The sequence below is a fragment of the Urocitellus parryii genome, chromosome 3 (assembly GCF_045843805.1).
Source record: "Urocitellus parryii isolate mUroPar1 chromosome 3, mUroPar1.hap1, whole genome shotgun sequence".
NCBI classification, from domain to species: Eukaryota; Metazoa; Chordata; class Mammalia; order Rodentia; family Sciuridae; genus Urocitellus; species Urocitellus parryii.
The window spans coordinates 211,980,670-212,006,685 of NC_135533.1; the positions used below are offsets into that span (position 1 = coordinate 211,980,670).

Genomic DNA, 26,016 nt, shown 5'->3' on the forward strand with positions numbered 1-26,016 from the left:
TCACCCCCACCCCAGCACTTCCTTTACCTATTTTTAAATTGGGCTATTTGGGTTTTTTCCCCCTCCTCAGTTGTATGAGTTCCTTATTTATTTATTTTTGGCTATTAACCCATTATCAGATTTATGGTTTACAAATAATTTCTCCCATTCTTTACTTTTTTATTTGTTTGATAGTTTACTGTGCTTTTCGAAATTCTTTTAGTTTGATATAGCCTTACTTACTTATTTTGTTGCTTGTGGTTTGGGTGTGAACTCCAAAAAATCATTGCCAAGGTAAATGTCAGGAAGCTTTTCTTGTGTTTACTTCTAGGAGTTTTCTGATTGCCTGGCCTGAGGTTTAATTCTTTAATCCATTTGGGATGGATTTTCGTGTATGGTGTGAGATAACGGTCCAATTGCATTCTCTTGCATGTGTATGTTTAGTTTTCATAGTATCATTTATATGAGACTCTTTCTCCTGTTGTGTATTCTTGGTACTTTTGTTGAAAATCACTTGACTGAATATACATGGGTTTATTTCTGTGCTTTCTATTCTGTTTTATTGTTCTGCGTGTCTGATTTTATGCCAGAACAACAGTTTGTTTTGGTACTACCTTGCATTGTCAGGTTCATCAATATGAAGAATCAACTCTGGACTCTGTGGCTGTGGGCGGAGTCAGCATCCAGGCCTAGACCCGCCCCCGCCCCGCCCCCGAAGACCCTGCCCCCGGGCCTAGTAGTCACCTCACCTCCGCGCTTGGTTCTGCCTCCTGCCCCCGCTCTGAGTGGATCTCAGGCTCTGCCGCACCCTCGCGCGAGGAACTACCATTTCTCTGCCATTAGGGGTTCAGAGTGTCTGATGCCCGAACCCCGCAGTCAGTCTCCTCCGGCTGCAAGTCGCAGGCGGAAGTGACGTCATGGTTCGCTTCCGTCTTTTCCGGTGCTGACTCCTGGTAGCTGGGTTCCTTTTCACCTTAGTGGCCCTGGGGCTTCCTACGCCTTCAGGGCTGGGTGCGGGGCCGACCGGCGCTGGAAGGGGGCAGTGAAAGTAGGCGTTTGACCCGGGACGCCGAGGAGCCTCTCGGGAGACACCTGGCTTGCCCCGCCCGCGTCCGCCGGGCCCGCGCCTCCTCCCGGGCTACCGGGTCTGCGAGGCCGCTCGGGCTGTCAGGAGCCACGTCGCTACTGCTGGTAAACGCGCTTCCTCGGGGTTTTTGCAGATACGGCGATTGCTTCTTCAGAAGCCCCCGAGATAGGCTCTGTGGCTTATTCCCGGGGAGGAAAGAAGGTCCGGCAGTTCGGGTCTCGGTGGCTGCGTCCCCGCGTCCCCGCGTCCCGACCTGGCGACCCGCGTGCCTGCGTGGAGTAAGCTGCGGGGGTGCTTGCCGGCGGCTTTGGCTTCGAGCGCCCTGTATCCATTTCTGACACGTTACAATTAGAGAGAAAGCCGCGTTGGTAGGTGTCCAGGGAGTGCGTGTTTTCGTCTGCAACCGTAAACGTGGGTAGATCGCGAGCCAGTCCACGAAACAAGCACACTCAGCCATTCATCTGACTGCCGGGTTGTGCCTCCCGCAGAGCTTCGCCACAGTGGCCTGTGGAAGACAGGATGGAGACTTGATTGCATTTAATATTTCAGTTTATCATTTTTCTCTCCAGAAAAATGAACCTTTTTGACTGGCCTATTTGAAAAGAAGTATTTGAAAATTGCAGGCATATTGAGCTCTAAGTCCTTGGTAATGCGTCTCTTAGAAAATTTTTAAAAATGTTATTCATATATAGGCTGGGTAAAAAAGTAAAAGCATGGTTTTGGTTGTTTTTAGTTCTTATCTCTATTCGAGGTTCATATATTGTAATTGCTTTTTTATTCTCTTTGAAGCTAGAGTAGTGGCTATTGTTTTTGTGTCTTTTAGGAATCACTCTTTCAGAAAGTCATACTTCTGATTGTATTCTCTTAGTATGTTTCAGTGTTTTTCATTTCTTGTTTTCCTTGTAGATTGAAGAATGCCTGGCTAAGGCATAGTGACAAAATTCAATGTAGAGCTGTTCTCAGGGAGCTTGTAAATTAGTGGAGGAGGCTAACATGTAACTAAGGGAATAATGGATTTTTACAAATTAACAAAGGTGGAGAACAGTGTTATTCTCTGATCCTCCTATGGGAGTGAAACTAAGAAAAGAATGATGATTAACCCTAGACCAAAACTACAAGATTGCTAGAGTTAGCCATAACAGAATGGAGTAGAAGATGTGAAAGCTTTCTATGAATTGTTGGATTATGTTTTTTGCAGGAGAGAGGGACGTGCATCAAAGATTACTTCCAGGTTTGACACTACTGTTATTTTCTATGGAAAATAAAGCTAAGGAATTTACTCTTTAATATGTAAATGACAGGGAAACTAAGTTATACATATTCAGATGATATAAGGCAAGATAAAATAAAACATGAGTGTGTGTGTGTGTGTGTGTGTGTGTGTGTTTTCCTGTACTGGGGATTGAATCCAGGGCTTTACACATGCTATGTAAGTGCTCTACAACTGAGCTACAACCAATCTTTTAAAAAATTTTTATCCTGAGACAGGGTCTTGCTAAGTTGCCCACATTGACTTGTGATTCCCATGCCTCACCTGCCACAGCCCGGCTGGCTGGGCAAAATAATCAGGGGGGTGATGAACAACTTGTGTACTTTGATACAGCAGGAGTAGGAGACCTTTATTGTAGGACAGAAGCGGTATTTATACATTCCACAGAGCTTATCTTAATTAGCATAAACTAGGTACATCAGTCAACCAATAAGAAATCTCCACACTTAATGGCTGCTGGCATTACTTCACAAACCACTCCCTCTGGCATTTTGCCAGGTGCCATCCAGACTTGTTTACAGACTCTAACACTCACCCTCTTGAGTTTTGGGGACAGGCATGTGCCACCACACTAGGCTCTTTTTGTTTGTTTGTTTGTTTTTCTTTTTTTAAAAAAAAATTTTAAATTTTTTTTAGTTGTTGATAGTCCTTTATTTATTTTACATGGTGCTGAGAATCGAACCCAGTGCCTCACACATGCCAGGCAAGTGCGCTACCACTGAGCCACAGCCCCAGACCTGTTTGTTTTTCTTTTTGAAATAGAGTCTTGCTATCCTGTCCTTACTGGTCTGCAATTCCTGAGCTCAAGTGATCCTTTTGCTTCTGCCTCCTCAGTAGCTGGGATGTGGGCATGTACCACTGGGCACTGTCAACATACTCTTACTATCTTAGTTTCTTTTAGTCAGGAGCTTATACATGGTTAAAGTAGAGTCTCTGCTCAGGATTTCAATTGATTGCAAACAAGTCATTGATGGGGTTGCAGTCTCATATTGCTTAGTTAGGGAAGCTTACACAGGGAAAAACCTATTTGTAGACTCACTCATTTGCAGTTGTAGATTTTGTTGCTTACTGTCTGCTGGAGTTTGTCCTTAGTTCTTAGAAGCTACTTATAGTTTTGCCACATTGCCACTTCAGAAGCTAGTTAGAAGAGTATCAAAACCTTAGTGACATAACCTGCACTTTCATTTTAGGGATTATAAAGTAATCATTTGGTAAAGTATTTGTAAAGTTTAGATGTTGTGTATAGGGTCTGGGGATGTGGCTCAAGCGGTAGCGCGCTCGCCTAGCATGCGTGCTGCTCAGGTTGGATCCTCAGCACCACATACAAAACAAGGATGTTGTATCCGCCGATAACTAAAAAATAAATATTAAAATTCTCTCCCTCTCTCTTTCTCTCTCTCTCTCCCTCTCTCTCTCTCCCTCTCTCCCTCTCCCTCTCCCTCTCCCTCTCTCACTCTCTCTTGAAAAAATAAAATAAAATAAACATCAGGGTCGGTGACCCTCAAAAAAAAATAGATGTTGTGTATAACAACACCTAAAGAGAGATTGTGGTTGGTGAGTCAAACCATGAGATGACGGGAGAAAGTGGGAGGAGTGTAATAGGAAAATGCAACATGTGAATAGGTGGTCCTTTCCTGGGCTGTGAGTTTGGTGATATGTGGGAAGGAAAACAGTAATCTCCATTAATTTTAGTAATACAGATTTTCCTAGAACTGTATGGAGGTATACATTTGAGCAGAGAAAAAATAAATTTTGAACTGAGAACAATTGGTGTACCAGGAGCATGGCACAAGCAGACAGTGAGTTCAGGAGGAAAAGCAAAATTATTCTATGTCCATTTGGTGTTTCAGGTGACAGTCTGTGGGCATTGTTTTGTGGAGCTTTAAGTGTAATGGGAGAAGCCATCTCCAACAGCAAGTTCCTGAGTTGGGGCTATGTTTTCTGGGGTGATGTCATTTTTAGCAGTGATACATTGGGCTGAGGTGAAGTCATCAGGGGTGTGGGATTAGGGTATCCTTTTTAAGTAGGTACCCAGTGGAGTTAATGTGACCCTCTGGTTTTAAACCAGTAAAGCACCCAAGCCAGTGGTAATAATACCAACGGTTAACAGAATGTTGTTTAACTATACTTGAGAGAATTTTTTGATTGTGTTATTTTTTTTTTCTGCTGGAAGTTTAGATCCTGCTATCATATTTCTAACTCTGAAGAGAAAATGGATGTCTTGGCAAAGCCTTGTTTTATGGCCTAAGTGTATGTGGAAATGTGAGATTTTGATTTACATTTGGGTATCTGTCAGTTAAGAAATTCCCAGAGGGGTTTTTTGTTTTTCCTTGAATGGGACAATTTTTAGGTAATGGCCCAGTAGTTTATAATAAATGTAAGAGATGGGGGCATTTGTTGATCAGGGCTTCCAATGCTAAGATGAATACCCCATGTTTGGCTACTTAGGTTGTTTCTAGTGGATGGAAAGCAGCAACTCTCCACTAAACTTCATCATGTATGATAGTCAGCAGTGCCCTTGTCTAAGGACTCCAATTATTCTTCAGTTAATTCCAAGGGACTTTTTAGGTAGTCATGGAGGACACTTTGGTAAAGAGGCTGATAACAGGAGAAGCCACTGTCTCTTGCAGGTGGAGTATACCAGAGGTCCCATGTTCTACTCCATGCTGTCTTAAGGAGGCCTTAGTACTCATGCAAAGCTTGTGGGATGGTGTTTCCATGACCCAAAGCATAATGGGTAGCTGGGTATGGGAGGTGATAGGCTCAGGGTTTGTGAGATCCTTTATTTCCAAGAGAAACTGGTAGGTGGCCAGTCATACCTATAATGCAAATAGCAGGAGGGCAAGAGGGGCAGTTCCTTACATTAGATGCCATGGGCAACCAATGGCCACCACAAGTGGTCTAGAGACTTGAGGAGCATTAAAAAAGATTCCCAGAACCTCTATCTCAAGCTGAGTTTTTGTTTACTCTTTTTTTTTTTTTTAATTTGAAGGTGCTAATAGGAGTGCCTGTTGATTTTAGTTTGGACATAAAGTTTGTGAAATTTTACAAAATGTGGACTATTTTGCCAGAACTCAAAAAAGAGTACTAGAAGATATTGCAGTTATTTGTCCTTCATGAGTGTGCCAGTAGAATCTCGTTAGGGAAAGATGTTATCATTATCATACCTATGTTCCTGCAGAAGAAGTATGTCCTCTTTTGTTTTCAAAGACATTGCAGGGATGCCAGATCTATTGGATGAGGAAAAGGTGTATTGCATGTCTTTGGAGGTGGGGGCAAGCTGCAGCCCAGAGGCTGTTGAAATAGGCACTGAACAGAACATGTTAACCAGATTTATAAGAGGCCAATATTTACTGGGTGTTGAATGGATAGAATCAGAAATTTTAGATGGGGTCCCAATTAGAGTTGTAGCAACCCATCATGAGGTGTCCTTTATTTTCAAATTTAAAAATAGGCAAGATTGAGCTGACAGATGGAGCAGCAGTAGAGATAATCTCCTCTTTATGAACTGGAATTTATGTAAGTTTAAATCCTTGAGGTCCTATTTTAATTTACACTGGGCCATTGTTAATAAACTGTTTTTAATTAGGAATCCCTGGGCCTCATTTTGTGAAACCAGTTTGTGCTAAAGTCTTAATTATTTCTTATGTTTTAGTATGTTTATTACAATGTTTAGCTATCTAGAGGTACAAGCCATTTTTTATTTTTATTTTTTTTGGTACTAGGGATTGAACCCAGGAGTACTTAACCACTGAGCCACATCTTCAGACCTTTTTACTTTTTATTTTTTTGATACTGGGTGTTGAATCCAGGCGTGCTTAACCACTGAGAAACATCCCAGCCCTTTTTGTATTTTATTTTGAGACAGGATCTCAGTAAGTTTCTTAGGGCCTCACTAAGTTGCTGAGGCTGGCTTGGAACTTGCAATCCTCCTGCCTCAGCCTCCTGAGTTGCTAGGAGTACAGGTATGTGCTACCATACCTGGCTTATTAGTATTTTTACTGACACTTAAAACTGTGTTTAGACAGACATATAATTTATTTGTGTTGGGAACATTCAGATTCCTGTTAATCACTTTGAACTATTCAGTTACTTGTTGTCTACCACAGTTATCCTACTGTGCTATAGAACATCAGAAGTTATTCTTCCTGTCCATCCATGTCTCTGTGCCAATCCATTTTGAAAGATTTTGTGCGTGAGTATAAGAAAAGGAGCAGGATGTGAGGAGAGGTTGCCCAAGGCTTTGGCCCCCCAACCCTGCTCCCTTTTTCCTTTATCAGCCAGAGACAGAAACTAAATATCTAGGCATCAGGTGGCTAAAAGCCTAGAACAAAATGAAAAAGGTGAGGGAAGAGACTGTCATCTCAGATGACTCCCAGCTGAATGGGAATAAAAAACTTAAGTATAGTGCAAATGCCAGTTGAACAAAGATAAAAGTGGCCATAGATTAATTAGTAATTTTATTTTTAATTTCTTTTTTTCTTTTTTGTGGTGCTGGGAATTGAACCAAGGGCTTTGTGCATTCTAGGCAAGCATTTTTCCTCTGAGCCACATCTCCAGCCCTAATTAATAATTTTAATATCAAATCCCTAGGTGCCAGGGGAGAAAATACAAGTTAGTTGAATAGATATGAAAATATTTTATTATAAATAGCATGAATGGGGGGATTGTGGCTCAGTGGCAGAGTGCTTGCCTCATACGTGTGAGGCCCTGGGTTCTTTTTTTGGTACTAGGGATTGAACCCAGGGGTTTGCTGTTCTGTTCCATTGGTCTCTTGTGTCAGCTTTTATGTCAGTAAAAGGTGATTATCTCCACTACTTCTCCATATGGCAGCAGCACATAAAATGAATAAATTTAAAAAAAAAAGGTATTGTGTCCATCTACAACTAAAAACAAATAAAAAAATAAATAGCATGAAGTAATTATATGACAGATTATACATATGAAAGAAAAATAAAAGAAGTTCCATAATATGATCTTGTTGAAAATTAAAAATTTATATATTAAACTTTTATGTAACAAAATATATTTTAAAAAAACTATTAGGGAGGTTAAGGTAGGAGGATCTCTTGAGTCTAGGAATTCATGGCCAGTCTGGACAACAGAGCAAGACCCTGTCTCAAGGGGGGAAAAAAAGAGATTAAAAAGGGTGTTGGGATTTGGGCCTGCACAATGTAGGTTTTACTTTATCTTTAAAATGTGCTAACATGATCAATTGACAAAATTTCATGAATACATTAATAATGGGGACTCAAATTATAGCTATACCTGAGGATCCCACTAAATTTAAATATTGTTCTCCTTATATTCCTAAAGTTATTCAATATGAGAAAATTGGTATGCTTCTCTTTTAACTGTAGGCTTGACTGGATTTCAGAGTCACATACCCATTGCCCTAAAATACTCCACCTATATCCTCTGATAGAATAAATAGTCATTTAAAACTAAAGTCAGTTTTTGTCATTTACAAATTGGTTTCATTTGTGGGCCCTAATTAAAGTAGTTAATATGGCCTCAAATTAAAGCCCTCCAGGATTAAACCTGGTTATATAAAACATAATAAATAAAAGGTGATTATCTCCACTACTTCTCCATATGGCAGGCCATTATTGCCCATTGTTAAATCTGAAAATAAATAAATGGTGCCTCATAATGGATGATTGCAATCTTGAAATACCATGGTTTCATCTAGGAAGGCCCCATAATCAATACTTGGTAGTAGTATTATTAACATTACTGATTGTATTTAATCAAAAACTAGTAATATTTTTTCTCTTATTACAAATTCTGTGTTTTTTTTTTCATTACTTATTTCAGCAGCCTTTCAGCCTCAGTGGGCCTCACCCTCCAAAGGGACACATTTCCTGTTTTACACATGACCTTTGGGGTAACTTAACAATGTTGTGATCACATACTATCTTTACAGACAACACTGACTGTATACACCTTTCTCTAGGACTTACAGGTATGACATTACATTAATAACATTCTCCATGGATATTCATTTAATATACTTCTTGATGACACATGAGTTCAGCATCTTTTTGTCCTTTTTGGGTTCTAATGGGAGGATATTCCTCATTTACAAATTTTATATACAAATGAAAATCACCAGGCATTTTTTATTAATGCTCTGAGAAACCCCTTTACTCTAGAGGTTTCTACAACCTCATTTAGTTTCTTTTGGAGTTCTCTGGAGTACTTGTGATGCCCACTAGTTGCTCAACACTGTAAGAAATTGGCCCTTATCAGATGGATAGTTTGCAAATCAACTGACCATAAATGTATGGATTTATTTCTGTTCTGTTCCATTGGTCTCTTATGTCAGCTTTTATGTCAGTACATGCAGTTTTGCTTGAGATTTCCAGCTGTGTTCTTGCTCAGAGTTCTTTGGCTCTGGTGAGTCTTTTCTGGTTTTATGTGGATTTTAGGATTTAAAAAATATTTCTGGGGGAAATGCCATTGGAATTTTGGAAAGGTTGTCATTAAATCTGTAGATCACTTTGGGTAATTTTTTTTCACCTGCCCAAGCCCAAAGAATAGACTAAAAGATACAAGGAACAGTAAAAAATGAGGCTTTACTTTAATAGTAATCTTGCAAGATCAGGTGCCTAGTGGTCAGGGACCCCCACATTGGGTATAACTAGTGATTTATCCCCTAGAGTGCAAGATCCCTCCACTGGTTCCTCATTGGCGGAGTGCTATAGAAGGCACAGTCATTCCGAATATCACCAAGGTTTTGCTGTCTCCTATTGGGTTTTTAAAAGAAATATACCTTTGGTTTTCCCCATCTCCCTTTGTTCTCTTGTGATGGGAAAGCCCCCTTGGATTGAGTGCACCCAGTTTCTCTCTGTTGGTCAGGTGGTGGGGCCTTCCTTCTTGCCAGCGGTTTGTCAAGGGGCTGTGAATTTTTACCCTCTGTGTTAACTGCCTTGTGATTTTCCATTCTGATCTCCTCTGCAGCCACCTTTCTTACATCCCAAATGATTTTGCATTTAAGGCTAAATACCTGTATTCTGAAAATGGACCATTGGGATTTTTTATTTTTCACAAATCCAAGGCCTTGGGCATGCTAGGAAAACCTTTCTACCACTGATCTAAACCCTAGCCCAATAAGGACATTTTAATAATTCTGATCTGTGAATATAATTGTCGTTTTCTTTCTTTTTTTTTGGGTGATACTAGGGATTGAACCTGTTGCCTCACACGCTAAGTCAGGCACTCTATTCCAGAGCTGCATCGTGTTTGGTTGTCCTTTTCCATTTTTTGGGTTGTTTTCAATTCTTTCATCAATATTTTTTTAATTTTCAGAGTACATATTTTTGATCTTCATGGATAGATTTTTTTCTTCAGTATTTTTTTTTGTAGTTGCTGTAAATGGGATTGTTTTCAATTTTTTTTTAAATTTTTATTTTGAGATTCCACCTTCTGGGTCCCCTTCTTCCTCTGGGAGAAGTCTTTTCTTCTGTCTTTTAATAAATTTCTAATCTCTACTCTGAAAAAAAAATAAATAAAATAAAATTTTTATTTTGAGGTGATTTCAAACCCATGGTCTTGTGCATACTTGGCAGGAACTCTGCCACTGAGCTACATCCCTAGCCCCCAACCATGGTTTTTTTTTTTTTTTTTTTTAAATTTTTGGTACCGGGATTGAACCCAGGGCTGCTTAACTACCGAACCACATCTCTAGCCCTTTTTGTATTTTATTTAGGACAGTGTCTCAATAAGTTGCTTAGGGCCTCACTAAGTCGCTGAGGCTGGCTTTGAACTCATGATCCTCCTACCTCAGCTTCCTGAGCTGCTGGGAGTATAGGCATATGCCACTGTGCCTGGCTGTCTCCAGAATTTAAAAAAAGTATTTTTGATCTGAAGTTTGTTGAATCCACTGATATAGTCTACGGCCACACCACGCTGAATGTGCCCAATCTTATCTGAATCTACTATGTGGAACCTGTGGATAGAGAGGGCTAACTGCATTTTGTTGAGGATATTTGCATTTATGTTCATCATGCATATTGATCTATTTTGTTTTTTTGTTTTGTTTTGTTTTTGAGTACCAGGGATTGAACTTGGGGGCATTCAACCACTGAGCCACATCCCCAGCCCTATTTTGAATTTTATTTAGAGACAGGTCTTACTGAGTTGCTTAGTGCCTCACTTTTTGCTGAGGCTGGCTTTGAACTTGTTATCCTCTTGCCTCAGCCTCCTGAGCTGCTGGGATTACAGGCATGCACCACTGCACCCAGCATCATACGTATTGATCTGTAATTTTCTTGTGTCATATTGTCCTTGCTTGATGTTTGATGAATAATAAGTAATGCTTATTGATAAATGGTTGATATCTACAGGAACACATACAACCTTCTATACAGAGGAACAGAGATTGCCACCATCCCCTTAAATGCGTAAGCTACCTTGATGTGTCCTTGGAATCACAGGCCTGTTTCACCATCAGCCCTACGGGATGGAAGCCATTGATTTGTCCTGTGGTAAGTTCTGCTGATGTTATTTTTCAGAGACTCTACTTCAGGTGCCCCGTGTATAGTATATTTCTAGTTCTCTGGGCTTGATGCTGCTGCTTGTTCATTTCAGGGATACTAAAGTCAGCAGAGAGGGCTCTTTTGTAAGTCAGCCCCCAGGTATGTTTGCTTTAGTTATAGGTGCTACATGATTTCATTATGAGTTCTATCACCACAGGCAGTTAAAGAGGCATATTTCTCAGGGCTTATAGTTCTTCATCTGTAAAATGAGACCATTAAACTTTTTCTGATGGGTGGCATGGCTCAATATCTCTTTTTTTGGCTCTAATTGTGACACATTGCTCTGGTATTGTAGCATTTATTTATTTTTATGTGGTGATGAGGATCATTGCCTCACATGTGCTACACAAGCACTCTACTGCTGAGCCACAACTCTAGCCCCGTTTTTTTTTGTACCAGGGATTGAACCCAGGGTGCTTAGCCACTGAGCCACACCCCCAACCTGTTTTATTTTTTTATTTTGAGACAGGGTCTCACTAAGTTGCTCAAAAGCCTTGCTAAATTGCTCAGGGCCTCTCTAAGTTGCTGAGGCTGGCTTTGAACTTGCGGTTCTCCTGCATCAGACTCTTGAGTTGCTGGGATTGATAGCTGTGCTCCATTGCACATTTTTACACAAATGCCTATAGGGATTTATTTATGACCATCAAAACTGGGAGTAATCTAAATGGGGCATTATCCATGTACCTGGAGAATGAATAAACTGGTATTTCCATACAATGGAATCCTACTCAGCAGTAAAAAGGAATGGACAGCTAACATCTGCAGCCACACAGACAAATCTCAAATGCTTCTACTAAATACAAAAATGACAAACTCATGCTACATACCTTATGATTCCAATTACACAACATTCTGGATCAGGTGAGTCAACACACTAGTTTGTGGGCCAAATCTAGTTCCATTTTTATACAGAATGTAAGCTAAGTATTTACATTTTTAACTAATTAAAGAAAAATAAAAATTTTAGAGGGGCTGGGATTATGGCTCAGCAGTAGAGCGCTCACCTTGCATGTGCAAGGCCCTGGATTCGATCCTCAGCACCAAATAAATAAATAAATAAATAATAAATAAAGATATTGTGTCCATCTAAACTAAGAAAAAAATTATAGAAAATTCAGAGTCCAAAATATTGAAATACATCCATGTTCATTCTTTTACATTTTATATATTATCTTTGGCTGCTTTCCTACTATAGTGGCAGAGCTGAGTAGTTGCTACAGAGATTATATAGACCAGAAAGCTTAAAATATTTATATGGTCCTTACCAGAAAGTTTGCTGGCTGATGCTACAGTGACAAAGAACAGCTCAGGGTTGCCAGGGTAAAGTGGTGGGGTTGACCAGGAGGGCTTTGCCCAGAGGGTGACAAAAGCATTGTATCTTATCTGTGATAGTTACATGACTACATTAGTTAAAAACTCAAAGCTTGACAAAAGTGGATTTTTAAATACTTTAAAAATAATTTTTAAAAAACAAGAGGAACAGAAAATGTCAGTGGTTGCCAGAGGGTAGGGGATAGGCAGCACAGGGTAATCTTTTGGGTGATGTGGCTGGCACAGTGATAGGTGTCTGTAATTCCACCTATTAGGGAGGCTGAGTTTGAGACTAGCCTGCGCAACATGAGATCCTGTCTTAAACAAAACATAGCAAAATGAAAATTCCCCCAAATTATACATTTGTCAAAATTCATAGACTTGAAACTAAAGAGGGTGATTTTACTGGATGTAAACGCAGAAGAAGCATTTCTGTGTTTCATTTGATAATCTGGGAGCTTCTCTGGGAATATAAGTGGGCTTTTGGTTTTTGGTACTGGGGAACCTATCCTGGTGCTGCTAAGTATACACCCACTGCTGAGCAAAACCCCCAGAAAGAAATGCTTGCTTTTAACTTTCACAAAACTCTCAGGTAATAAGCAAAGGATTAGAACAAAAGGATCCTAAAACTAGTTCCACAAAGCATGTTACTATAAAAATATGTACAGATCTTTAATAGAAAAGTATATTTCTTTTTTTATTTTATTATTTTTAAAAATTTTTTTTTAGATGTTGATGAACCTTTCTTTTGTTCATTTATTTATATATTGGTGCCAGGAATCAAACCCAGTGCCTCACACATGCTAGGCAAGTGCTCTACCACTGAGTCATAACCTCAGCCCAAGAAAAATATATTTCTTTACAATAAAAAAATTTGAATAGTCAAAATTTAAAAAAAATACATAAACAGAGGTGAGAAGCAATGTATGACTTAGGAACTACATATTTAGCTAAAACTAAATCCAGTTCTTTATAAGAACTAATTTCAGAATATAAATCATATATAAATCCACAGCTTATCCAGAAGCTCTTCAGAATCTGCCTGCAAGTTCAAGGGGAAGTATAGTGGTGTCAGCTGCAGGGTGGCCTGTCACTGCAGTTGCACTATTTTCCCTTCAGCTTTTCATGGCATAGATGCAGGAGATGCTCAGTCTTAGCCATGAAGGAATATGCTGTACTGGAAGTTTCTGGAAAAGGAGACCAAAGCCACATGGTGATGTGCTTGCTTCAAAGGAACAGGGCTCACCCAGGAGGGTCCTCGCCAGGCGATTTCTAGATTTCACTTCCGTCATCATCGTCCTCATGCTCTTCCTTTTTAAACATTTTCAGGTACTTACTAGCTGAAATCTTCTTTGGTAATATATCTACAAGAAACTGAAAAGTTTTTGACTCTTCTGCAGTATTTGCTAAATTGCTGTTAAGTCAGTGTTCTTTCTTTTCCACGACTATATTGGTAGGATAGGTGGCTAGGTACTGAACAGAGACCTCCTTTAACCATGCACTGAACTAGTAGGGCTGGAAACCATCTAGAGAAAGTTGAAGCAATTAACTGTGTGACTTAAACACCATCCAGCCTTGGCACAGGAAGGCTGTGGTCCTTACTCATCCACACAAGTTGCTCCAGGACCAGCAGTGGCTGGGCGAGCCACATACATCCTGGCTCCCAGCCATTCTGCCTACATGTGGGCAAGGCGAGCCCTGGGGACTGTGGTGGCTACCTCAGCCCCTTTGCCACCAAGCAGGCCGGCAGCAGAAAAATGGACTGAAGTCTTTTTGGCCTGGTCAGGGAACAGTGGACATCCTCTCCAGTCTGCACGTTTGACTGTGGACCCTGTGTACTGGGGTCAGCAGGAACGGCGCAGTGCCTGTGAACATGGGTTGTGGCGGGGCTAGCATGTTTTCCTGAGTGGGCTGGCTTATGTGGAAATTTTGAACTAGAATGGAATGACCTTTAGGCATGTAAGTGTGGGAATAATGGTCACCTCTGGATTTTTATGTCTTTTTTTCCCCTCTTCCTACTAGGCTTATTTTCTAGGGACCCCATTTGCCTTCATGAAGAAAAGACAGAGGCAGAAAGGATGGTGGTTGATGGCCTGACAAATTGTTACCAGGTAGGAAGAATGTACTATCCTCCCAAATGGCATACTTCCTTGCTCCAAGTAGATATTTTCATCTAGGTGTTCTTGTCTGCAGGGATTCTCAAAGCATATAAAGTCTCCCTGAAGGACTGAGTCCAAGCTGAATTTCTCCTGAGAATACAGCCTTTTATATTGGGGAACAATTATCCTGAAAATTGTCCTGGGATTTCTTTTTTTTTTAAATATTTTATTACTATTTTTTTAGATGTAGATAGACACAATATTTTTATTTTATTTTTATGTGGTGCTGAGGATCGAACCCAGGGACTAGCACATGCTAGGCGAGTATGCTACCACTGAGCTACAACCCCAGCCCGTCCTGGGATTTCTTTGCACCGACTGCATGTCTCACATTTTGCTGAGGGTTGTGATAGATGATAGGAAGGTGAATGTTTCATTTTATGAAAGACTTTATTTATTTATCATTTATTGAATGTATAAAATGTGATATATGTGTGAATATATATATATATATATATATATATATATATATTTTAAATTTAATTTAATTTTTTATTTTTGGGTACTGGGGATTGAACCCAGGGACACTCAACCACTGAACCACATCCCCAGCCCTTTTTGTATTTTATTTAGAGACAGGGGCAATCCTCTTTGAACTGGCAATCCTCTTGCCTCAGGTTTCCAAGCTGCTGGGATTACAGTATGCCGTGGCACCCGGCCAGGAGTATATTTTAATAGAGGAAAGTAAGATGAGAAAGAGCTCCTGGTCTGGTTGTGGTGAGATACATTCATGTTTTCAGTGTGCCATTCAAGCCATATGAGTGGAGAGGATGAATAGTGGGTGAGTGTGCAAACAAAGAGTCTCTAGAACCATGAAACTCTGAGGTAGATATTGGGAGAACTTCCAACTCTGTTTAGGCATTGGGTTATCCATTCTCATCCTCAGTGAACTTTATGGAGATGTTTCTTGGCTCAAACTGGAATGTGTGTGTTATAGGAGTCTGTGACCTTTGAGGATGTGGTTTTAGACTTTACCCAGGAGGAATGGGCTTTACTGGACCAAACTCAGAGAAACCTGTACAGAGAGGTGATGCTGGAGAACTACCAGAACCTGGTGGCTGTAGGTAAGACTGCCATCATTACTACATCTCATAAAACAGAAGTATAATGTGTTTTTACTGTTTTGCAATATCAGTGATGTCAACTGTGAGGAAAATAACTGGCATAGTCCCAGTCCCAATATGTTGTTATTTACTGTGGTTGTTTTTAAGATGTGGTCCTAGGATCAATAGTTTCATTATTATTCTCTCATAAAAGTGCATCTTCAGCCTCCATCTTTGGTGGTACTGAATCAGAAACTCTTCAGTTGGGACTCTGTCATCTGTGTTTTAACAGTTCCTCTATAGAATCTGATACACTGTAAGGTTTTAAGAATGACTTATGTAGATTTTCCCCATGTTTACAAAATCTTTTTGTTTCACTTTATTTCCTATTTGATTAACATTTAGTGCTTTGTAAATGTCTACATAATCATCAGTCTGGGTTTCAGGGATCAGATATTAAGAGGGGGTATTTGCATATGAAGTCTTTTTTCAGTAATCATTTCACTTCTGACTTTAGAACCATAGATCCTAAATCATGGGAAAGTTTATGATCTCTTGAATGAGCCACTTCCATTAATGCATCCTTCCTCATGTTCAGGATGTCAGCTCATCAAACCCAGCCTGATTTCTTGTTTGGAGGCAGAAGAAGAGTTGAGGACAGTGGAGAGAGGTGTCATCCAAGGTAAGTATTTGTGAAAAATATTTCTGGTCAATGGGAAGTTCATTATGTTTGCAGTATTATAAGGAATTTTCTTTTTTATGATGCTAGGGGTGGAATATAGGGTCTTGAACATGTTAAGCAAAAGCTCTACCACTGGGGACACTTTATTTTTTGCAGTACTGGGGTTGGAACCCAGGGGAGCTCTACCATTGAGCTACATCCCCAGGCCTTTTTTAAAAAAATATTTATTATTATTATTTTTCCAGTTTTAGGTGGACACGATATCTTCATTTTATTTTTATGTGGTACTGAGGATCGAACCCAGTGCCTCATGAATGCTTGGCGAGCACTCTACCACTGAGCCAAAACCGTAGCACCCCCAGCCCTTTTTATTCTTTATTATAAGATAGGGTCTTTGCTAAGTTGCCCAAACTGCCTCAAACTTTCAATCCTCCTGACTCAGCTTTCAGAGTTGCTGGGATTATAGGCCTGTACCACTGCCTAACCAGAGGAAACTAAAAAATACCCTTTGAGTGAGAAGGCCGAGGCCATTGGACTTGGAAGCTTTGGGATATCTTCACATTCTAGTACTCCATTACTTCCCGTTTATTCCAGACATTCTTACAGTCTCAGCCAGTGACTTGTTCTTTTTTCTTTGAGTTTATGTTTTTCACGTATGGTTTTTGTTCATACCTTTCTTAGTTTCCTTTCCTAATAATACTGTTTCTGTTTAACAGGACATTTAATTTTCAGAATAAGTTATTAATTTCTAAATTTTGACCATGTCCTTATGACTGTCAAATTTTATTTTATTTTAGTTATTATTGTCATTATTTTGTTACTGGAAATTGAACCCAGTGCCTCATACATGCTAATACCAAGCTGCTTCCCTTGCCCCTTGAATTTTAGATATAGCCAAACTACTTGAATATATTCTGGCTTTGTCTTTTAGCATATTAATATGAAAACAGGTACAAATGAGATGTATCATTTTTAACTTTTCCAACTGACTATTTTATCATGGAAACACTTATATGTTTTTCTGTTTTCAGAATGGGCAGCACTTCGACAGGATGTGTTTTGGTTAAAAATGACAAGAGGGATGCAACTGGTAAGATTCACAATGGATATTTCTCTTTTATTTCTTAATTGTAGATGGACAATACTTTTATTTTATTTATTTATTTTTATGTGTTGCTGAGGATGGAACCCAGTACCTTACGTGTGAGGCAAGTGGTCTACTACTGAGCTGCAACCTCAGCCCTGAATATTTCTTATTTTCCACATTTAGAGAGGAATGGGCATTACATGATGGAAATTAGTGCCAGCGAGAGATATTTGGGAGAAATAACCTTTACCCATAGGGAGCAGGTTTCTAAAGAGATGCCCAGAACCTTAAAAATTCAGAGTTTCCTCATGGATATATTACTACCCACAGAACTGGACATTGAATGTTTAAAATAATCTTAAGAAAACCCACAGAGATTCTTTCACAGAGCAGATGGCATGGGCATTTTGCAGTAGGGTTCCTTTACTCATAGGCAGTGAAACTCAGAGGGCAATAACTATGTACATATTTTTTGAAAATAACAAAAATCATAATCATCATAATGTTTTTGTCTTGACATGGGTGGAATCTACAAATAAGTTTGAAAATTTTCTTATTCACCATTCATTTTTTATTTTTGAATCAATAGGCAAGTTGCCACAATGGAGAGGAGCTGTATGACTTTAAGCCACATGGAGAAATCTTCAAAGGACACTCACACTTTCTGACAAACATGGGTACTCAAAACAGAGGGAACACTTGGGATTATGATCAGTTTGGAAATGATTTTCCTACTCTGCACAAGGAAACTTCTGCAGAGAAACTCGCTGTGTTCAGTCAATATAGAAAAGATTGCAGTGTGACTCCTAATGGCGCTTATCAGGCAACTTGTATGCAAGCCAGAGCATTTCAATGCAGTGACTTTGGGCAAACTTTTGTTAGTCAGTCTCACCTTCCATCACAGGGTAGAATTCACAGTGAGGACAAACTGTTCCTTTGGGAGCAGTGTGGTGATGCCTTTAGCCACTCCAGGAGCCGAGCTACACATGTGCAAACATACACTGGGAAAAAAGCCTATGAGTGTAAGGAATGTGGGAAAAGTTTTAAATATTCTGCCAATCTTAACATTCATATGCGAACCCATACAGGAGAGAAACCTTATCAATGTAAGGAATGTGGGAAAGCCTTTTCTAGGTGTTATCCACTAACTCAGCATTTAAAAACCCACACTGAAGAAAAGCCCTTTGAATGTAAGATTTGTGGGAAATGTTTTAGAAATTCTTCATGCCTTAATGATCACTTTCGAGTTCACACAGGAATAAAACCCTACAAATGTAAGGACTGTGGCAAAGCTTTCACAGGGCGCTCTGGCCTTAGTAAACACTTACCAACTCACACTGGAGAGAAACCATATGAGTGTAAGGAATGTGAGAAAGCCTTCACTTCATCCTCAGGCCTTATCAAACACATGAAAAGTCACACAGGAGAGAGACCCTTTGAATGTGACCATTGCGGGAAAGCTTTTGCTTCTTCTTCATCCCTAATTACACATTTGAGAACACACACTGGAGAAAAGCCCTTTGAATGTAAGGTATGTGGGAAAGCATTTACGTGTTCTTCTTATCTTCGCATTCATATGCGAACTCACACTGGAGAAAAACCCTATGTATGTAAGGAATGTGGCAGAGCCTTCACTGAGCGCACAAGCCTCACTAAACATTTACGAACACACACTGGAGAGAACCCCTTTGAGTGTGACATGTGTGGGAAAGCGTTTGCATGTTCCTCCTATCTTCACAATCATGTGCGAACTCACACGGGAGAGAAACCTTATGTATGTAAGGAATGTGGGAAAGCCTTCACTGTTTCCTCACACCTAAGTAAACATGTAAGAATTCACACAGGAGAGAAACCCCATAAATGTGAGGCATGTGGGAAAGCCTTCACTGTGCGCTCAGGTCTCACTAAACACGTACGAACTCACACTGGGGAGAAGCCCTATGATTGTAAGGAATGTGGGAAAGCCTTCACTACATCCTCAGGCCTCATTGAACATATAAGAAGCCACACAGGAGAGAAACCCTACGAATGTGACCAATGTGGGAAAGCCTTTGCTTCCTCCTCATATCTTATTGCACATTTAAGAATCCATACTGGAGAGAAGCCCTTTGAATGTAATATGTGTGGGAAAGCATTTACGTGTTCCTCCTACCTTCACATTCACATGCGAACTCACACTGGAGAGAAACCGTATGAATGCAAAGAATGTGGGAAAGCCTTTACTGTTTACTCACACCTAAGTAAGCATGTGAGAATTCACAGTGGAGCAAAACCCTATAAATGTAAGGATTATGGGATGGCCTTTAGTAGTTCTTCTCATCTTACTGAGCATATGGAAACACTGGCGAGAAACCCTTTGGATGTGAGGAACGAGGAAACTGCTTTAGGAAGCCCTCTTGCCTTAGTAATACATTCAGATTCACAGTGGCAAGAAACCTTATCAATGTAAGCCATGTATAAAGTATTTATCTGTCACAGTTCACATCAAAGTCCTGGAAGAACTCACATTCCAAGCTGCCCCATGATCTTAAGAAGTGTGGGGAAGTCATCAGAAGCTGCTCACAATCCAACATGCAGGAACTCATCTTGAAGCTGTACCATGTCAGAAGCATAGAGAGCTCTCAACTATTTTTTGGGATCTCACTGTGGAGAGAAACCTTATAGATATAAGATATGGAAAAGTTGTAGTTCTGCTAAGTGTTCTGATGGTCACCTACGATACCCAATGGAGAAAGAATTCATGAGTAAAAAGTATTTGCAAGTCATTTTTTATATTACATTATTCTTCAATTTTTAATAAACGTGATATTCACACTTAAGAGAAGTTGTTCATCTATGGGATATGAGAATTGCTTCCCTGGATCCTGAAATGCTGTTGGAGGTGTGGTTTTCTTTGTGGCGGTATAGATTTCTTTTGAACATTTGGCAGTTTCAGTATTTCAAATATTTTAAATATTTGTGTACGCTTATGACTTTTCAGTTTTAAATGTTTAATTACTGCTCTTTTACCTCTTTTACTTTTTCTCCAAATATTACTGAGATATGACTGATAACTAAAATTGTATATATTTAGGATATAGAATCTGATGTACAAAATATGTTTGTGAAACGATTACTACAATCAAGCTAATTAAAATTTCCCTATGCGATATGGTGACCTTTTATTTTTGGTGTTGTGTAACACTTCCTACTGTCTTAGCACATTCAGTTTTACAGCACATTTTTTTATTAACTATATTCACCATGCTGCATATAAGGTCTCAAGAACTTACTCATAACTGAGAGTTTTTACCATCTCATTTATCCCTTCCCCTAGCTGCTGGTTACCACAATTGTATTTTTGTTTCTGTGGGTTTTAGGTTCCTTTTTTGTTTTGTTTTTATTTTTTTGTTCTTTTTATATATACATGACAGTAGAACGTATTTTGACATACATACATGGAGTATAACTTATTCTAATTAGAATTCCATTTTTGTGGTTGTATTGACTTTTATATTCTGTATTTAAGTATGATCACATAGTATTTGTGTTTTTTTATCTGACTTATTTCACATAGCATAATGTCCTCCAGATTCACCCCTGTTGCCCTAAATGGCAGAATTTTCTTCTCTTTTTAAGGGTAAATATTCCCTCCTTCCTCCTCCCCCCCCCACACAAAACAACATACAATTTCTTTATCCCTTCATCCATCAAGGAACACTTAGATTGTTTCAATACCTTGGCTATTATCAGTATTGTTGCATTTAACATTAGGCACTCATTTCCTTGGATATATATATATCCATAATGGGATTGTGGGATCATTTGGATGTCCTATTTTTAATTTTAAGAGGAAACTCCATAGTGTTGTTCTCCAGATGGCTACCAAGTTTTGTTCCATTCAGCTGTGTACAAGAGTTTTGTGTGTAATCTCAGTGATTCGGGTGGTTGAGGCAGGAGGATTGCAAGTTTAAAGCCAGCCTCAGCAACTTAGTGAGGACCTAAGCAATTTAGCAAAACCCTGACTCGAAGTAAAAAATGAAAAGGGCTGGGAATATGGCTCAGTGGTTAAATGTCCCTGGGTTCAATCCCTGGTGTTAAAAAAAAAAAAGTGTTGTGGTTTCCTTCTAATACTATCTTGATTTTTCACAAGAGCCATGAGGTGATGTTTCTTTGTGGTTTCAATGTTCATTTCCTTGATGTCCAGTGATTTTGAGCATCCTTATGTATCTGTTGGCCATTTCTATATCTTCTTTGGAAAATTGTATAGTCAGGCCCTTTACCCATTTTAAAATTGGATTTTTCTTTTGCTATTACATTTAATGTACATTTATTTCCTTATGACTATATAGTATTGTTAGCTTATAATTGCATATGTGGTTTACAAATATTTCCTCCAATTATAGGGTTGCCTTTTTAATTTGTTGTTTCCTTTGCTGTGAAGAAAACTTTTGTTTGATGTAGCTTGCTTGTTTATTTTTACATTTTGTAGCCTCTGCTTTTGATGTGAACTCCAAAAAATTGCCAAGACCAGTGTTATGATGCTTTTCCCGCTGTTTTCTTCTAGGAGTATTATGATTTCATGTCCTCAGGTTTATGACTAATCGATTTTGAATGGGTTTTTAATTTGGGGTGACCAGCACCCCACCAGAGTAGGTTTCTGCTCAGGAGGTGTGAGCCACCTGAGAAAATAAAAAGTCTGAAATAATTAGTAAGAAATAGAGACAGAGCCAGAAATTAGATAAAACAGAGCGCCTAATGGGACTTCCAGTCCTGATAGGAGCTGGAACTGAACAACTGAAAAATGGCCCAGATTCTTTATTTAAGAGGGCATACATTAAAGGCAGGGATAAGGTCTCATTGGGAAGAGTCTTGCTTCTGGGTGTGGCAGGGGTTTTGCCACAAACAGGTCGAATGGCATTATGGCAGCCACACCTATTTCCGAGAGGCTGTGTGACTCCAGTGGGTCACCCCATCTCTAATGCTCTGCTAAACTTATAATGGAGCTGGGAAGGAAGTCACATGAACCAGGTCTTCTCAAACCAGCAGGGTTGCTGCTGGGAGTTCCTGGTACCAGGCTTTCTTACCTAATGGCTTCAACGTTGTTTTAGTTCATGCACAGTTCACAGATGGGTCATGGGTGGCTTCCGGCAGGTTTTTGAGTGTAGTATGAGGTGGTCCAACTGTATTCTTTTGCATGTGGATATCTAGTTTTCTCATTACCATTTTTGAACAAGGTATCATCTGCATCTTATATTCTTGGGATGTTTGTCAACATTAGTTGTCCATGTGATCATGGGTTTCTTTTATGCCAATATCATACTGTTTGTTTCCCAACCTCCCACTCCCCAGTACTAGGAATTGAACTGAGTGGTGCTCTACCATTGGGCTGTTCCTGGATTTTTATTAACTGTGAGGCAGGTCTCATTAAGTTTCTGAGGCTGGGCTCAAACTTGCAATCTTCCTGACTCAGCCTCCCTTGCTGGGATTATAGGTGTGCACCACCACTCCTGGCTCATACTGTTTTGATTACTGTAGCTTTATGATACAAAAATTTGAAAAGTGTGATGCTTCCAGTTGTTGTTCAAGATTTTATTTGTTTGTTTATTTATTTTGGCCTTTTGGAGCCTCTTGTGGTTTGGAATGAATTTTAGGAATTTTAAAATAGTTTTGTGACAAATGCCATTGGTATCTTGAAGAGGATGGCATTAAATGCCTAGATCACTTTTGGCAGTAATGGGTATTACCACAATATTAACAACTCCAGTACATGAACATCTGTTTACTTGCATCTTTAATTTCCTTCATCAGTGTTATGTTGGTTTCAATTTATGAACCTTCCATTTTCCTAGTTAAGTGTATTAGTATTTTACTATTTTTGATGTTGTTGTCAGTGAAGTTGTTTTCTTAATTTTTCAGATTGTTAATTGTGTAGTAACCACTGCTGACTTTCTGTATTGATTTTGTATCCTGTCACTTTCCCGAATTTGTTTATTATTTCTAACAGTTTTTAAATGGGTTATTAGGATTTTATGTATTCAAGATCATGTCATTTGTAATTTTCCTTCTTTCCTACTTGAATGCATTTCATTTCTTCTTGTTTAGTTGCCGTGGCTAGAACTTGTAGCATTATGGCAAATAGAAGTTGCAAGCATGGATACTCTTGTTCTTGATCTTAAAAGAAAGCTTTGAGCTTTTTGTCATTTAGTTATGATGGTAGCCATTGCTTGTTATATATCATCATTATGATAGGTACATTTATTCTATACCCAATTTATTGGTAACTGGTAACATGAAAGATGTTGAATTTTGTTAATTTTTTTTGTTTGCATTGATGTTTTTTTCCTTTCATTTTATTATGTGAAGTGTGACATTTATTCATTTTTGCCTATGTTGAATTACCCTTTCATTACAGGCATAAATCCCTGTTGGCCATAGCATGATACTTTTAAAAACTGCTTCGAATGTGAATGGACTGCCAGGCATGGTGGTGTGTGCCTCTTCCCAGTGATTTAGGAGGCTGAGATGGGAGAATCTCAAGTCATCCTCAGCAACTTAGTGAGATCCTGTCTCAAAAACTAAAAAGGACTATCAATGTAGCTTAGTAGTAAAGTGCCCCTGGGTTCAATCCCTAGTATCCTCCCCTCAATGTAAATGGACTAAATTCGCCCACAAAGCATATAGGGACTGATTGCATCAAAATCCAAGACACATCTGTATAGTGCCTACAATAGACTCCTTTTACCTTTAAGGATATAAGTAGATGGAAAGTACAGAGATGGGAAAAGACATTCCTTGCAAATGGAAACAAAAAGAGAATGGGGTATCTGTATTTGTGTCAGTCAAAATAGACTATGCTAAAAACTGTAATGAGAAAAAAGGAGATTATAGATGGTGAAATGGCTATTTCATTAAGAGGATATACAGTCAGCTTTTGGTCACTGTGATAAAAATCTTGAGAAAATTTACTTAAAGGAGGAAAGTTTTATTTTGGCCTATAGTTTCGGATTTTTCAGTCCATAGTCAGTTGTCCCTATTGCTGTGGGTCTGTGATGAGGCAGAACATCATAGCAGGGGCCATGTGGAGGGCAGAGTTGCACATCTCATGACACCTGGAAAGTAGAGAGAGAGAGAGATAAATGAAGGGTCAGGGACAAGATATTGAACCTTGAAGGACACACCCTGTTACCTACTTCTTCCAGCTGGGTCCCACCTGCTCAAGTTTCTACCATCTCTCAGTAACAGCAGTAGCTGGGGTGGTGTTCAACATGAGAATTTGGGGACATTCCAGATCTAAAACATAAGAAATTGTTAGGTATATATGTATTTAACAGCTAAAGGAAGTATAGAGCTGGGTGCAGTGGAATCCCAGCGGCTCAGGAGGCTGAGGCAGGAGGATTGCAAGTTGAAAACGAGCCTCAGCAAAAGTGAGGAACTAAGCAACTCAATGAGACTCTGTCTCTAAATAAAATATAAGAAAGGGCTGGGGGTGTGGCTTATGGACAAGTGCCCCTGAGTTCAATCCCTGGTACAAAAAACAAACAAACACAACAACAACAACAACAACAAAAAACAGTATAGAAAGCAAGAAACAGAAGTTGAGAAATAGGTAGCCACACAATAGTGGTGTCTTAAATACCCCACTATTCAACAATGGATAGACTATCTGAAGTGAAAGTCAATAAGAAAGTATTGGACCTGAACTTGACTGTATATTAAATGGATTTAATTGAACTCCACAGAACATTATATCCAAAAGTAACAATACACATTCTGTTCAAGTGCACAGGGGATATTATATGTTAGATCTTATCATTTTATCACTATTGTCCTTCATTAGGATCAGAATTCAACTCAATCTTACATTGCCTTGATCTTGAGCCACAAGACCCACACTAACAGTGCTTTTTTTAATAGGTAATAATGCATATTATCTATTTGTATGTCATATAATTACTGATGAGTTTGATTTAATTCAATTTTTTTTTTTTTTTTTTTTTTTGTGGTTGTGCTGGGGATTGAGCCTAGGGCCTTGGGCATGGTCGTCAAATGTATACCACTGAAGTATATCCCTGGCCTACAACAGTCATCTTAATGATTTTAATTTTTCCCCCTTTAAAAAAGTAATTGATATCCCTTGTTTTCTTTAAAAAAATTTTTTTTAGTTGTAGATGGACACAATATCTTTATTTTTATGTGGTGCTGAGGATCGAACCCAGTGCCTCACATGTGAGAAGCAAACGCTCTGCCACTGAGTCACAACCCCAGCTTCCTTTTCTTTTTTCCCCACATTTTTATTGTTTCATTATAGTTGTACATAATGATGGAATTTGTTGTTACATATTTGTACACGCACACAATATAACAGTATACCTTGGCCAGTATCACTCCCCAGTACTCCCACCCCTTTTTATTAATGGATTTTTTTCTCATTATTTTTATTCTTAAAGTCTGGAATTTATGGGTCTGGGGAAGTGGCTCAAGTGGTAGCGCGCTCGCCTGGGATGCATGCGGCCCGGGTTCGATCCTCAGCACCACATACCAACAAAGATGTTGTGTCCGCCGAGAACTAAAAAAAAAAAATAAATATTAAAAATTCTCTCTTTAAAAAAAAACAAAACAAAACAAAACAAAAAAAAGTCTGGAATTTATGTGCTTCATGACCTTAAGACCTTTCTACTTTTAATTCTTAATATCTCTTTTTACTTACATAGTATACAATTTTGATCAGTCTTTTCTATGCTAACACAGACTCCCCAGGGCAGAGCGGCGGAACGGAAGTGACGTCACTCGCGGCGGTCTCTTCCGGCGTTTTTTCACGTAGTCTTGGTTGCTCTCGTCGCTCTGGGGAGGCGGGCGGAGGGAAGCTGGACGGAGTA

At 39.3% G+C, this 26,016-nt stretch overlaps 1 protein-coding gene across 3 annotated transcripts; it reads left to right on the top strand.

The window, feature by feature from the left end:
* Positions 1-942: 942 nt before the first annotated feature.
* LOC144253695 (uncharacterized) lies at positions 943-19,729 on the top strand. 3 transcript variants are annotated; one of them, XM_077796397.1, is made up of 8 exons: positions 943-1,170; positions 10,685-10,825; positions 13,307-13,516; positions 14,210-14,298; positions 15,284-15,410; positions 15,988-16,071; positions 17,103-17,161; positions 17,748-19,729. In XM_077796397.1, the coding sequence occupies exons 4-8, from the start codon at positions 14,266-14,268 to the stop codon at positions 19,605-19,607; spliced, it is 2,163 nt and encodes a 720-aa protein (XP_077652523.1). In that variant the 5' UTR covers positions 943-1,170; positions 10,685-10,825; positions 13,307-13,516; positions 14,210-14,265; the 3' UTR covers positions 19,608-19,729. The 3 variants fall into 3 exon arrangements, with proteins under 3 accessions (XP_077652523.1, XP_077652522.1, XP_077652524.1); XM_077796396.1 differs by lacking the exon at positions 13,307-13,516; XM_077796398.1 differs by lacking the exons at positions 943-1,170; positions 10,685-10,825; positions 13,307-13,516 and having other exon boundaries at positions 14,249-14,298; positions 15,315-15,410.
* Positions 19,730-26,016: the final 6,287 nt, after the last annotated feature.

Coding starts and splice junctions, on each gene's coding strand:
- LOC144253695 (XM_077796396.1), top strand. CDS start 10,801: ATGGAAGCCATTGATTTGTCCTGTG. Junction 10,826..14,209: donor AGCCATTGATTTGTCCTGTG/GTAAGTTCTGCT, acceptor TCTTCCTACTAG/GCTTATTTTCTAGGGACCCC. Junction 17,162..17,747: donor TGACAAGAGGGATGCAACTG/GTAAGATTCACA, acceptor TTGAATCAATAG/GCAAGTTGCCACAATGGAGA.